This window comes from Solea senegalensis, linkage group LG11 (genome assembly GCF_019176455.1).
Source record: "Solea senegalensis isolate Sse05_10M linkage group LG11, IFAPA_SoseM_1, whole genome shotgun sequence".
Classification (NCBI taxonomy): domain Eukaryota; kingdom Metazoa; phylum Chordata; class Actinopteri; order Pleuronectiformes; family Soleidae; genus Solea; species Solea senegalensis.
In genome coordinates this window covers 5,206,046-5,220,722 of record NC_058031.1, presented here as the reverse complement: position 1 = coordinate 5,220,722, position 14,677 = coordinate 5,206,046, and the positions used below count along the sequence as shown (strand labels likewise).

General features: G+C 39.5%; 1 protein-coding gene and 1 long non-coding RNA gene across 2 annotated transcripts in view; one reads left to right on the top strand and one right to left on the bottom strand.

Moving 5' to 3' along the window:
* Positions 1–6,461: 6,461 nt before the first annotated feature.
* The window catches only part of LOC122776928, a 28,640-nt gene continuing 20,424 nt past the window's right edge, over positions 6,462–14,677 (bottom strand). The window contains exon 5 of the long non-coding RNA XR_006361275.1: positions 6,462–10,839. This is a non-coding gene — a long non-coding RNA (uncharacterized LOC122776928). The remainder of the gene's footprint in view (positions 10,840–14,677) is intronic.
* On the top strand, positions 8,907–12,432 carry LOC122776920 (EMILIN-3-like). Its single transcript, XM_044037719.1, has 4 exons — positions 8,907–9,055; positions 9,214–9,333; positions 9,473–10,011; positions 10,237–12,432. Exons 1-4 carry the CDS (start codon positions 8,907–8,909, stop codon positions 12,186–12,188), a joined length of 2,760 nt encoding a protein of 919 aa, XP_043893654.1. The 3' UTR covers positions 12,189–12,432.

The following is a 14,677-nucleotide window of genomic DNA, read 5'->3' as shown; positions in this document are numbered from 1 at the left end:
AGCTGCAGTGATCTCAAAGTGCAGCCCCGGGCCCTGTAATTAACGCAGCGAGCGGAGACTGAAAAACAGGCGTATGAAAAGGCTTCTCATCACTGCAGCATCCAACAGAAGGAATTCCCCCCGATGCCTTTTCCCCCAAATAAAGGAAGCTCTGTGCGCGCCCGTGGGCAGCGGGCCCTTCTCTGTGACGGAGCCTCTATGTGGGGTTTGTCCAGAAGAGCTGCAGGACAACGGGGCAGAATATCAGAGAGCAGAGCTCCTGCTCACACCTGCCCATTAAGACACTTTACTGTTCTAATCTGGGTTTAGAGTGAAGAACAGCTGCAGATGAGTAGACAACTGACCTGTGAGCAACATCCCATCACCAAACTAATCACCCAGAAGGACTTAAAGATAGTCCTTTCCCTTTATGTCTTATTGTGAGTGTGCAACAAATGGATAATCGCAATAGTAGGCAGGATTTCTGGGGGCATAATTGATCAATAACTCCATGTTAACCTTTCAGCATAATCTAAATCAAGTGATGTGAGAGAGAATGACACTTCAGCACCTCCTCTCATGTCCCTTTGCAAATTCTTTCCCGTCATTTTAAGATGAGGATTTTCACATCTGACTTGATTTTAAAAACATGGGAGACACAGACACAACAAACTCTGCAATCGATTTTCAACGTTTTAATCCTGAGCAGATGGTAACGACGCAGGACCACACACTTTCAGGGAGGATATTCCAGAGAACTGGAATCTCACAGAAACCTGCGTGATTTAACGGGACTTCAGAATATAAACATGGAGACATGGAGGTGGACTGTAGTCGTAGTCACTTAATAGCTGTGCAATGTTTTGTACTGAGAAACACAAAACAAATGTACGCAACTTCCATTTCCGAGTCAACTCGCTCTCATTGGCCATTGCCGGGTTCTGCTCACGTCCCAATCACTGTTCAAATCTGGCCAATTATCCTCTAATGTAGGGCAGAGGCTTTGACCAATCACAGATTATTAATGAGAAAGATTGGCTGATCTTTTATCCAAAATTCATATAGCTGTTCGAACTTCGTGGGGCGTTCAATCTCAAACCATAAAAACTAATTTGAGTTCATTCAATGCAGCCTAGAAAGGCATCAGACTGTAATTAGTGCGACATCAAGCAGCAGAGGGCGCTGCGTGCACAGTTTGACTGTAGATTCACTCTGAATGCCCTTTGGCCCAAAAGGACACAAGCAAGATAAACCGTTCTACTGAGCCGACAATCACAACACCGAAGTGAAAAGTTGTACATGGAATTATTTCTGATTCTACACCATAGACGGCAAACTGAACAAATCTGCCCTCACCTGTTAACTAAACTGTTAGTTCCACTGAAGGCAGTGGATGACACATCACAGACGAGTTTAACCTCATGTGACTAATAATAAAAGCAACAGTAAATAACGTTTTGTTTGTGTGTTTGTCTGATTTAACCCGAATATCTTTGAAGGAAAAGTGTGTCACATAATATTAATTCAAGTATGATTTTTGGAAGAAGAGACAGCCCTCAAAAAACAACAGTTTTTCTAGCAATCTGCCTACTGCAACTTTATAGGTTTTTATTTTTTTATGTCAGAAAATGGTCAGATGTCTGTCTAGATTTATAATTTCAAATACATTTAGTAGTCAATATATAGTAATAGATCGATAGAGTAGTTGCTGTAGCATTTTTTAAGCCGTGGGTCGAGAGATGATATATCTGGCTAAAATTTAAACTGTTGTTTGTTTTGTACATATTTTGGGTTTTTGTCAACCATTTTTCTGTGCTCAAATATACTATGGTAAGAGCACAAATACATAAAAAGACCGCTACACAGCTACATGCCTCAGAACTTCAGGGAACAGCCGAGGAATTGCCCCTGAAGGATCCAGACTGAAATAAATTGAGTTTCTCACCTGTACATTTGTATGATATATTTATACAAATGTAATTTTGAGTTCAGTCAAATTAATAAAAAGAATCAGGATAATATTTTAACTGTCCTCTCTAGTGATGGAGATTTGATGACCAAAGTATAAAGATTGGATGAAAATCTAAAATATCAAACATGTCCTCAAACTCACAGATTAAACATGACTCCACATAAATGATCATCTTGCCTGAATGTATTAATATTCAATTAATATGTTTCCTAACAATTTACAGTTAAAAGTTGTATTCAAAAGTGGTTTTTATTGCCCCTCAGTGGCCGAAGGGTAATTACATGTGTAGGACCATAGTCTGCCTTATTTGTTAAAAACAATGAAGGTGGTGACATAGAAACATACAGAAAAGTAAGGAGAAAGGTGTTTTTTGTGCAAAAGGCATTTAAATCACCACCTTCAAAGCCTCACACATTAAACCTTGTTGTTTCAACGTATAAAACAATTATAACTAAATATTAATATTAAATAAAACGTTGCAGATTTACTAGATTTAGTGAATGGTAAAGGTGCTGTTTTTCTTAATCTTAGATGGAGGTGGTCTTAAGTGGAAAGTGGCTGTGACCAGTCTAAAAGCTAAGTTAAGTTTCTGGTTCATTTGACGACATGTATGGTATTTAATTATTTCCAAGAATTGCATTGTTCCAAATACTGAACACACTTCAATTACTATTCAACGTGCACCTGCATAATGGGATAAATAGTTATTTGAAATAGATCACATCATCAGTCTAGTTATTCTCCGATGTCCTGCAGCAAATAAAGCAGGACATGTTTTCTTCCCCTTTTGTCACTGTGGACATTTTTTTTTAAACAGTGGTCACAGAAAGTGAAACACAGAGTAGTTAAAACCCAGTTCTTACACATATTGAACATGGGTTTATGAAGCCCGCCAGACTAGTTTGGGTTTAATTGGGAGTGTGTGGGTGCGATGAGTCATTTCTGCAGATGTTTCTGAAGCCACTGGCACTGGAGCTCCACTTAAACTTGTACTTTAGCCTGGTTAGTGCAGGAAAAAGATTAAAAAGGGTCAGTATAAATGGATGGCTTCCATGGGAGGATACTTTAATGAGCAGCTTTCTTTTGTGTTAGGGTTAAAACTATGGCTCTGCTCGTTTTAAGTCCATATTCCACTGTAGCACTAGGACCAAAAAAGCTTTCTTTTATGTCAGCTTTACATATCTGCTCCTATGTTTTACATACATTTTGAAAATACTCACAAGTAATAAACATTCAAACACTCTTAATAAACACTCTTCTTTTATTTTGAAACTAGTACAAAATGTGTTGTGTTGGTGATACAACGCACGTGAAGTGAGGCAGAGAGGAAAAGAGAGAGTGACGGTTGTGTGGTATGCAAATTGAAAAAAAGGTGGAATACAAGGTTTTTCCAGACAGAAAGGATCAGTGACTTAATCAGAAAGTCAAAATAATCAATTAATCTGTTGATCAGTTTCTTTATCACCAGTAATGGACACCAACAGACAGAATCAGCTAAAGCTGAGTAAAGACATGACATTTAAAAGATAAAAAGAGAATAAATCAATATCAATAAAAAGTTAGCAAATAAAAAAGGTCCAAAGAGAAAAAAAAGTGTGGTTTAAATTGTCATGTTTAAACCAGCTTTCAACACAAGAGGGCAGTGTTCTTCTGTCTACACTGACGGGCTCTGGGACTGTCTCTATATTTTCAAAAGCAATGATTTTTTTTTTTTTTTAATAAATAGGTACAGCATTGTAAGATGCATGACTCACTTTTTAATGGTTTTATCGTTTTTAAAGAGATAAAAAACTACATTTTCACTAACAAATGTTTTTTTTCCCTTACAAAATGCACCAAAGTGATTACAACAACAAAAAAAATGATGTGTGTGTTTATCACATTGACAGTGAAGTTTACAGGAAATATGAAAAACAATGTTGGGCAAGGACATGATGCTTTAAATGTCCAACAGAAGACTTTATCCTTCAAGGCATTTATGTGTTCCATCCTCTCAGCTACTGCTTTCCCCCCTAAAATCCTTCATTTTTATTCCACCCAACTCCAGCAAAGAAACATTGTTGGGAGAATTTCAATTTTCAATGTGTTTTCTGTTATTTTAAGGAAGATTTTGTTCATCTATAGTTTAATTTCAAATTGTTATGCTAATATAGAATTACGTTTCAGTTTTAACAAAATGTGAATATAGTATGGAGATGTTTTTATGCATGAAGCAAACAAACAAAAAACATCTCAACTTCAAATGGAGATTAAATCATGGGGCTATTTATCACACGGAAAGCATAAAGAAAAGCTAATAATTTTGAGCTTAAGGGTTTCTGTAAAGTGGTCTGAGTGTCAGGACCATAGAGATGAAGACCTGGTCCTAATGAAGCAGAATGTTATTTCTGGGGAAGTAGTTAAGATTTGAATTATGGTTAGGTTAAGGTCAGGCATGAACTGGGTTTAATGATGAGGCTTTGTTCAGGCTGTTCAAATGAACAGAAGTCAATGTGAGGATATTTGCACAAACCCATGTGTAAATGTGTGTGTGTGTGTTGGCTGTCTCCTGATGTGTACTCACTGCCATGAGTCTGGCGACAGTACACACAGTGAACTTCTTCGCTGACCTGTGAAGTGTGCCACAACATGTGGCCACCAAATAACGTTTGTCCAGACCAATGTTTGTCTTATTTAATGACTACATTCTTGAGATGATGATGATGCCGCTCGAGGACTTGACTTCCAAGAACCATGTACACACATCTCAACCTAGTTTTAGCTATTGCATAAAAAGTACTTAAAAACTTAACAGTGAGTGAACACAGCACAGGGATCAAGACACATATTTGATACTTGGAAACTTGAACTTGAAAACTTCTAAAATGTTCATCTATAATTCTATCAAATAACAAAATCATACCTTAATTAGTTAAAGATATAATGTGTAGCATTTCTGTATTAAAATAACCAAAAATGACAGGAGCAATGTTATATACGTTTGATTTAAAAGGACTTTTAAACCAAATATATATTTAAATCCGCAGAAACCTTGTTTCTACCGAAGACGATGTTCTCGAAGGTCTTTTTCGTTCATAAGATGTCATTAAGATTGAATGATTTCTTCGTATGACAGGGAGCAAAGAAACCAGAACATATTCACATTTAAGAAGCTGAAAAACCAGAGAGCTTGTTTTTATTACTAAAAGAAACACAACGATTAATCCATTATCAAAATAGATGACGATTAATTTAGGAATCAATTAGTAATCAATTAATCGAATAATCAGGACCAGATCATCATCCTCAGGGGTCAGCTGTAGGAAACCAGACTTTTTAACTCAAGTAAGTCCAGTTGAGAGAGAGTAAGCAATTTCTACTCTTGATAATAGATTACATTTAAAGGCAGATAAATAAAAACATTTCTATCTTTTTTTTCTTGTATAACAAAGAGACAATTAATGACTGAAGGTTTATCCAGTTCAAAATGAGCAAGAAACTACTTAAATTAAAACTTTATGTTCATTGTGGATCAATCTTCATCTCATCTGGTATTCCATGCCAGTTAAGACACCTGCTGAAAATGATATGTAAATATACAGAAGCCAGTGTTGTTGTTTGTTCAAACACTGCCAAAGCTACACGGCCCAGTCAGGCACCAAATAAAGACACACATGAAGAGATTTACAGACAGGCTCAGAATGTGGACCACTGGCGTTAGAAACAGAGAAGAAGGGATAAACAAAAATGCATCTCCCCGTATGTTGCACAGACTTATAGGCTTACACAGTTATATGGTGTTCCCTTTTTTTCATGAGCACATGGGGAAATAAGGCCTCAGTCTGGTCATAATTCAGCAATGCTGGGAAGCTTTTCAACAGCTTAAGTGTGACATAAGCGTTGTGAGGGGCAGGTGAGTGGAAGCTAAAACAGCTGTGACTGTGTGATGCCATTCAAGGAAAACTCTGGGTGGAGCTGCCACCAGCCGCCAGAATAAAGCTGCATTTGTTTCACCGGACCAGAAAGTACGAGCATGGACGCTGTGCGCTCTGAAACATGCTCCGACTGATACAATGAAAGCTTGTTTACAAATCATGAGGCTAAGAGAGTGTGCAGAGAACGTGTGACGCACACATACACACACTCTGTCCCTCTCACAAACTCACATAAACACTGTGCTGCATATCTGAAGTGAACAGGGTGTTTCCAGGTAAAAGAGGTGGGTCCTGGTACAAACAGGATACAGGAAATGGGCCTGCTTCTAAAAGGGGTCAATCAAAAGATTCCTGCAAAATAAAGGCCACAGTGTTTCTCCCCTGTTTTAAAATTGGGTAATTTTATGACAGTTATGTGTTTTCCAAGAATGTATGGCATTAACTGTTGCCAATACATAATGTATGTTCAATTGTGGAAGGACTCGGCTCCTACACTACAAATAAAAAGCCTTCATTTAAGATGCTACCTTGAGAAAAGTAGCATTAACATCAACACTGAATATAATATATACACTGAAATAGTTTTGCTGGAAAACTGGTCATTAATGTATAAAAATGGTATCATTGTATAAAAAGCATTTTAATTTTGCTGCTTATTTTCACAATTCCCAACCAATGAGTTAGACCCCCTCAAAGGGGTCATATTAAAAATCTGACAGGTCATTAAATAAATAATAGAGCTACAGGCAATTATCTAAATAAAACCATGTCACGTGTTGAGAGGAAATATCTATGCTAACTTGTTACAAGGTTAGACAACCACACACTGACTTTTGTGTCAAGAGTCACAAGTCAAAAAGATTGGTAACAACGTGATATTTTTTATATTTTATTTTTTTATCATTTGAAAAGTTTTTATTTCTATGTGAAAATATTAATGCGAGTAATAACCAGCAACTACAACAGTCAGTGAAGTACTGCCATTTTAATACTGACTAGCACCGTAAAATCTATAGATAAGATACCAAATTTGCTGGAATAAATGATAATTTTTAAATGACTCACTGCATGTGCACATAAAACACAAACATTAAAGCCACCTGTAGATATGTATGTTATTTAGTTTGCTCCATTGGCACCACCTCACTTCCGGCTGTCTGCAGAGTCACAAATAATAATAAGCTAAAGCTTCTTATTTTCCCACTCTAATGCTGCCCTTGCAGTCCCAGGCAGGAGAGGAAAATGTAATAACATATAATCAACAGTTTTAAATATTAAAAGAAAAAAAGAAGAAAGAAAAGAAAAAGCTGTTAAAATAGAATGCTTTGCTTTTGTTCAATTTGTTCTCTAAAAGCGTCTGCTGTAAATTCCACAGATCACTCTGAAATGTGAAAGCTGGGCTTTGTTGGAAGACTGTTAGGGTAAATTGATTAAGATTAATATATGCGGCTCAAAATGTGGCCTTTAGGTGGAAAGTGTCTGTGATGGAGTGGAGCTGCCAGTCTTCTTGCCGACCCTGCACAAAGACCTGTGTTGTGAGTGAAGGTGTGGGTTTGTGAGGCTCGGCACTCTGGGGCCTGGGTGTGTACTGTCACAGCCTTCAACACAGAGTATTTGTTTTTATTTGTTCCTGCTCCTGGAGGTTTGCTGTTAGGTCCAGGTTTAGACTGTGTCAATGTGCATGTGTTCAGCATAAGAGCTCAAGATGTTAGAGACTGCCAAGTCTTTAGAGAACTCAACAATAAGCAAAATGTTGTAATGTGGTCTCACCTTCAGATGTCATAAATAATTAGATATTCTGTGTGTTAATATAGCAACACATATTTATAACCAGTGCCAAGGAGGTTATGTTTTCAGTGCTATTTGTCTAACTGTCAGCAGACTAACTCACTAAATGGATTTCCATGACGAGGGACATGACCAAAGCAAGAACCCATCAAATTATCAGGAAATAATGCAAAAATCATAATGAAAATAATCAGGCATATTCAGAGTTTAATATCTACGAATAGCTCTACTTTGGTGTGGATCCATATATACAATATGTATTTTTATTCAGTCCATTTGTTGTGTTCATCAGAAATACATTTTAGGGGCGTCCATCCACTTCAACTGGAAAAGTAAAGGACGAGTGAGAAGGTACGGCCAAACTGTTTGCTAAAATGATTACAATAGAGGCTAATGGCTAATGTACCATGTCACAACAGACATCTGAAACTGTCATCATTGTATAAATATGAACAAAGTGTCACAGTGTGACAATGAGTCAGCACGAACAATGTCCAGGACCCTGAAACCAAAGCAAATGGAATTTCATATTCATTCTTTTTTTTTGCTCACTGCAGAACAAAAGGTTCAAGACATATACACTTTTTTCATCATCGAATATGATTTATTTTTTCACTTTTACACTAAGATTTAAAATAAAAAAACGTGCTATTTTGGGACAAGGCCGGGTGTTGTGCAATTTGGAGGTGATGCACTATTTCCTCTGTGGTTTGCCATGATGTCACCATGGGAAAACAGCTCATGGGACTCGAGACTAGGTCCTTATTGGTAGAAATTTATGGAGATGTATCATGAAAACATTCTTTTTTTTCATAAAGTTGAGTGCTACTAACTGTGAAGGTGAAGGCGGCTCTCTACTCTGATGTCAACTTGGTGTTACTTTGAGGAGGCTGAGTGGGAGGAGTTATGTAGATGATGCCAGTGGGACCTTTTTAGTGGCGTGTGTAGTCCACCAAACTCACAGTGGACTGTTGTCAGTATTAGAGACTCCAACAAACCCACAGCCAGCACCAGGGCCAACATTCTGCTTTATAGCACAGCCAACAAAGGCTCTACTGCAGAGACCTTTTTTCTGTTGTCAGTTTTTCATGTGTTCTTGTTTGAGACACAACAGTTTATTAATATCGATATCAAGTGAGTGGAGTGGAGAATTTAGGGTATTGGTTGCCCTTGAAAGGACGAATATATTCTTCTTCTGTCTTTTGTGAGACTCACATCACCAAGCTTTTGCTATTACACCTGGATATTCAAGGATGCATTTTATAACAGTTTGGAGTCATTTTATCTTCATCATTCAATTTTTGTCACTGGTGGAAGCCAAGTTCTACAGACCACACCAATACCATACCAAGGCTGGACTCAATCCACACCATGACCAAGGGAAACCCACTAGCAGACACAAGTAAGTTTCACCTCTGTTTCTCTCCTTGTCTTGTGCACAATGAGAACATCTCTATATAATTTAATCTACATTTTAATTTAGTTGCATTCTTGCAATCTACTATGAATCATTTATATGACTGAAATCTCTTCTGATGTTGTTTCTCTCCTCTTCTGAAGGAACCACTGTGCATATGTCACGGAAAAGACAGTTCCCTTCACTGTGCAGGATGGGGCAGCTCCCTACGTAAAAGCTGAATACAACAAGTGTTCTTGGGGTCAAAAATGTCCTACTCTCATGTGAGTAATCAACAAATCTTTAGTCTTTGATTTGCATTTTAATGAAAGCATTTTAGGGTTTATATTTAGGATTCATAAGACATGGGTAAAAAAAAAAAATTGAGTTAATTGTATTTTTGATATTGGTTGTTCCACTCAGGTATCGTCTGATGTACAAACCAGTCTACAAGGTGGCACATAAAACCGTCACAGAGCTGGAATGGCGTTGTTGTCCAGGTTACTCTGGTTATGGCTGTATGGAAGGTCCTCCAGTTTATCAACACAGAATGATGCCACCATTCAAGGGCCCGCCAATGAAAGGCCCGCAGTTTAAGGAACCACAGTTCAAGGGCCCACAATACAAAGGTCCCATGTTCAAGGGTCCAATGTTTAAGGGCCCACCTATTCATGGAGCTGTGAAAGCCAACCCATGGAGTCAACCCAATGGACAACCCCCAAGTGGTTTTAACTCTTATCCAATGCATCACTTTGGGCCTCCGAGGACCTCCTCCTACCCAGACACCTCCTTTGAGTCCTTTGAGCCAGAGTCAGAGCCAGAGTCAATGCCTGACCACCAGGAGCCACATCACACAGAGCATGACCAAGAACATGAGCCCAGCCAAGGGCCTGAAGAACATATCCTAGAGGAAATCCCCCCTCCTTCCTCTGGTGGTGAACAGCCTGAGGGTGAGACCGTAGGTGTGTCCAAGTTCCAAAAATTACATTCTAATTCTTAATGGATTTGACTGTTAAATGGATGAGTGAAAAAATAGCATATTTGCATAATTTTCTTACTAAGAAATATAAGAATGGTGGGAATTGTAAGAATTGTATTCTTTTGAACCAGATTCAAACTGTAATTGCACCAAATCATAAAAGCAGTGTGTTTGTCCCAATTTTAACAGCTTTTTATCCTTTTCTTAGGCCAGACTCTTGACAATGAGACAGAGGAGCGAATATTTCGAATGGAAGAGGATGTGCAACGTCTAAACCAGGGTCTGGAGACTTTGAGGGGAACTGTAAATGGACTGGAGGAGAGTCTACGAGCTTCTCTTAGAGAGGATGCCAACAGGATGCTGTCAGCTCTACTTTCTGCTGCCCCTGGCCCAATTCCAGCTCCAGCTATAGCCTCTAGTCTTTCCACTGTAGGGTTTGTGGAGATTCCTGGCGGAGGTGCTGAGGCAGAGGGGCTAGATGGTAGACAAGTGTTTTCAGGCTTTACAGAACTAAGTGGAAGAGTAGAGGAGCTCAGGGCAGAGCTGCAAGCCAAAATGACTGAGCTGCAGGAACTTAAAGCAACAGTGAAGGGACATGATGGACAACTGGTTAAGATGTCAAATAGAGCAGGGGTAAAATCAGACTCCACTGGTAATTTTACTACGGGAGCTCTGGAGAATCTGATGGATGCCAAACTGAATGCAGCCAGGACAGAAGTACTTGGTGGGTTTGAGAAGCGTGTCGAAACCGCTGAGGGCAAATGTGAGGAGAAAGCTGGAGACGTGCGTCGTCAGTGCCAGAGGGAGCAAGCTGAAAGACAGGAAAAGATAGAAGATGCTCTACATGAAAGCAGCACAGACTTGAGAACAGAGGTAAGAAATATCCAGGCACAGATTCATGATTTTAAGGATACAGATGGCTGCTGTGGCCGGATGAGTGGACTGGTTGAGAGAGTGCAGCTGCTGGAAATGTCAGTGGGAGGCCTCAACCAGTCCCAGGGGCACCTGAGAGTAGAGCTAGGTGGACACAAGGACCACATAGAGGGAATTCTGGAAGGGCGTCTTGGGTACATTGAGGACGAGCTTGGCCTGACTGGGCAGATTAAAAATGGTGAGACAGGAAGGAGGAGTGGTAACCCACATAGAAATGAGACAGGTCAGGACCTGGAAGCCAGAATGGAGGGTAAGCTGAGGGCTGTTGAGAGCCGTTTGCTGACAGCTTTGGAGGAGCTGGGTAATGCTACTGCTCCGGCACTGCTGGAGGGCCATGCAGTTCCCACCCTAGAGACAGAAGTGGAGTCACTCAGAGAAAGACTGGAGGTGGACGTGGACAGAGTGCAGAAACACCTGACTAGCCTTGAGATTCTCTGCTCCTCTTCCCATTCCTCTACTCAAAGAGCCTCTGCCATCCAGGGAGACTCTGCTGAACCAAACACTATCCTGGCAGCAGAGCAGAGCATGAAGGATGTACAGGACTTGCAAGATGACCGTTTGAATACTCTGAACATCACACTGCAGAATATCCTGCAGCATCTGAGCCTCAAGGACCAGCAGATACAGGCAGAAAGAGATACTCCCTTCCAGGGAGAGCTCACAATCCTGAAGTTTAATGTTCGCTCAGTCAACCGCACACTAAAAGTCCTCCAGAATTCCCTGGGAACTGTCATCCACAAGGTGGGTCAAGCTAATGACTCCTGGCATGAGAGAGAGGCTCGTCTAGCCCAACAGATAAAGGGCGTGGTCCAGCTGGTTGGTCATCAGGCGTCTATGCTCGGGGCAGGAGAACGCCGACTGATCCGCCTTAAGGCGGAGCTGCTTGAGATGAAGAGGCGACTAGCAGAGGAGGTGCGTGGCTGCAGAAGCACAGCTATGGGGGTCCAGAAAGAGGTAACGGAGGTTAATGGGCGTGTTGCTACTGTGGAGGACAAGTGCAAAGGTCTGACTTATCTGGCAGATGACCTGGAGAAAATCAGGGAGGAACTAGAGAAACAATCGAATGGACTTCTCCTGCAAGTAAATGGGACTCTGTCCAGCCATGCTCAGCAGCTGACTGAGCTGAGAGGGGAGCTCAGAAACTGCACTGAAAAGGCAGAACCAACACAGCAAAGTTTAGAGGTGGAAGCAGTGCCAAGAAGAGGTGACATCTTCACTATAAATTAGTTCAGTTTCTATGGACAATAGATTTTATATAAGAATAGAAAACGTCATAGTCTGCAGGTGTGGGGCCCACTAAATAGCCAGTTTATTTTTTATGAATTGTGTAATACAAAGGTTTTGAACCTGCACTGAAATAAGCATGATTTTTTTTAAAAAAATAAAAATGGCAGCTAATACTGATTTCACAGAACACAGACTCAAAACACGGTGCTAAGATGAACAGTTTGTTTTAATGGGCAATTATTTTTTTAGCCCCAGGGATTGAGGAAAATCCTGCACCTTACTGTACTGTATCTCTAAAGCCTACAACATATTCTTATATGAACAGTTGTTTAACAATGTTTACATGTTTACATGTTTAAGATTTTTGTATTTGTTTTTGTTATGTCTAGACTAGAAAAATGAATTTTTGTATAGTGTCATTTCTTGAACATCAAGTTCTCTTCTGCATAAAATGTTGTTATTTCAAGCCATAAACAGTCCACGTTTGAGGTTTTCCATTGACAATCCAATAAACATGTTACTTTAACACTCATGTTTTCTTTGTGAACAGACATGTCACACAAGAAATGCTTGAGATGGCTATGTATTTGAGTATTTCAGATAATTGATGTGTGTAACTTCGGTGTTAATTGAACAAAAGTGGAGAGCCACAAGAAGGCACATAAATCAAAATAAATAATAAATTAAGAAATCCTTACAGCAGGGAATAAATCAGGCCTGACAGGACTGAAGATTAAGCAAATGAGTCCAAAACTTAAGTTATTGGGTACAGGTCATGTGTAGCACAAGAAATTCACAAACTGACATTATTGCCAAGGTGACAGCGACATCTCATTCCGTCTCTCTCTCTGTGTCCAAAAAAACAGGAGACCAGCCAAGCTGCCTGAGCTCATTTCTTCTCTCTACACTGTATGTTAAAAAAAGTGCAATAGGTCAACTTATTAATAACATTTCCATGTCAGTTCCTTTTCCTCAGTTGGACAAACAACCATTAAAAACACACCCATGTGTGAGGTGAGGCCAGTGTGGTGTGAAAACAGTTTAGCCTAAGACATGAGGTGACTAATAAAAATGGAAATGCCAGGGAATAAGGCACAAATAAAGAAAGGATAGGCATCAAATCTGGTCAGAACATAAACCTAGATAATAGTGGAATTCCGAAAGTGAGAAGGAGGCAAATATATCCCTTGTCTCCACAAGCAACTTTTCACATATAACCTACAAACCTTTCTTTTTTATGTCAAGATAAGAAAATATGCAGTGAACACTAAAAATGCTAATTTTTCACACATTTTGGCTGTAAAAAATATTGTGCCTCCTGCGATTTGAAAATTGCAGCAGGCGATATTGCAATTTTGATAACATTTATTATTAATTGTTCAACCCTAATTTAAACCAGTATGAGTTGACACAATACCGATTAAGTCTGTCAGCTTAACATTCCCATGCTGTACACAGGGAAGGGATTTGTTTTATGTCAAGACAAAAACAGAAGCAACAGCAGCATTGCACTAGTAAAGCAAATAGGTTTCGAGTATGACTGAAAACACAAAGAAACATCTACAGAAAAAATACAGAAAGAAATGCCACTGCTCAAAAAACCGAGTCATTCAGTGGTTTGCTTCTTGCCCACCCTAATGCTGTCGTATATACAAAAACACTCCCTTAGTAATTTCTGACAGTTTTGCTTGACAGAGCCCATTTTCAGATAACGGATGCAGTATACAAACAGATTAAATCGTTTCTCTTCACAGAGACCAAACAGGCAGAATAATAACATAAAAAAGACCCATCAAAGGTTACGCACTAAAGCTTTAACTTCCTACGTCACGCAAACCTAGACAACAACACATTAATCTTGCTCGTTTCAAAGAAGACACTTGGACATAAAGGGGAATCGGGGCTTTTGGTGAAATCATCTCCCCTGACTCAAAGTCTCATCACTGCTCACTCACAGATCCGATTATGCTCACAGCACACCACACATAATGTCACTGGAGGTATATTATGAGGCATGCCCCCGAAAAAGGCAAGAGAGAAAGCTGGCACACAGACAGAGGACGACGCATATTTAAGTAAATAGAAGGCTGCAGCAGTCTAAAATATGAATCATCCCATATAATGTCCTCAGCGGAAGCTTAAGGTGAAAGGACTTTTTGTCCTCATTATAGTGATGATCAGGGAAGGGACAGTGTTGATTTTTAGTTTGCTCATACAGGAGGAAGTGCTGGAACGGGTCACCTTGAATCAAGGACTCTGGGCTTCTTCTTCTTCTACTTCACAAGTTCCAGAATTTGATTTAATTTTTTTGTGAGTAGTAGTAACATACAACACTCTACTTGTACCGAAATTGTGTCCTACACTGACCACACTGTTGGTGAAAAGCTATATTCATACCAAGAAAACATGGTGAACATAAGGTTTTGCTTGTCAAAAAGGATGACATATTGAGTCATTATGTAAAACCTGTGCTCAGCCTTTAAATATCA

Excerpts from the sequence above, each read along its gene's own strand:
- LOC122776920 (XM_044037719.1), top strand. The coding sequence starts at position 8,907 with ATGCATTTTATAACAGTTTGGAGTCATTTTATCTTCATCATTCAATTT. Across the intron at positions 9,056-9,213 it reads AAACCCACTAGCAGACACAA|GAACCACTGTGCATATGTCA; the intron begins GTAAGTTTCACC and ends CCTCTTCTGAAG. Across the intron at positions 9,334-9,472 it reads CAAAAATGTCCTACTCTCAT|GTATCGTCTGATGTACAAAC; the intron begins GTGAGTAATCAA and ends TGTTCCACTCAG.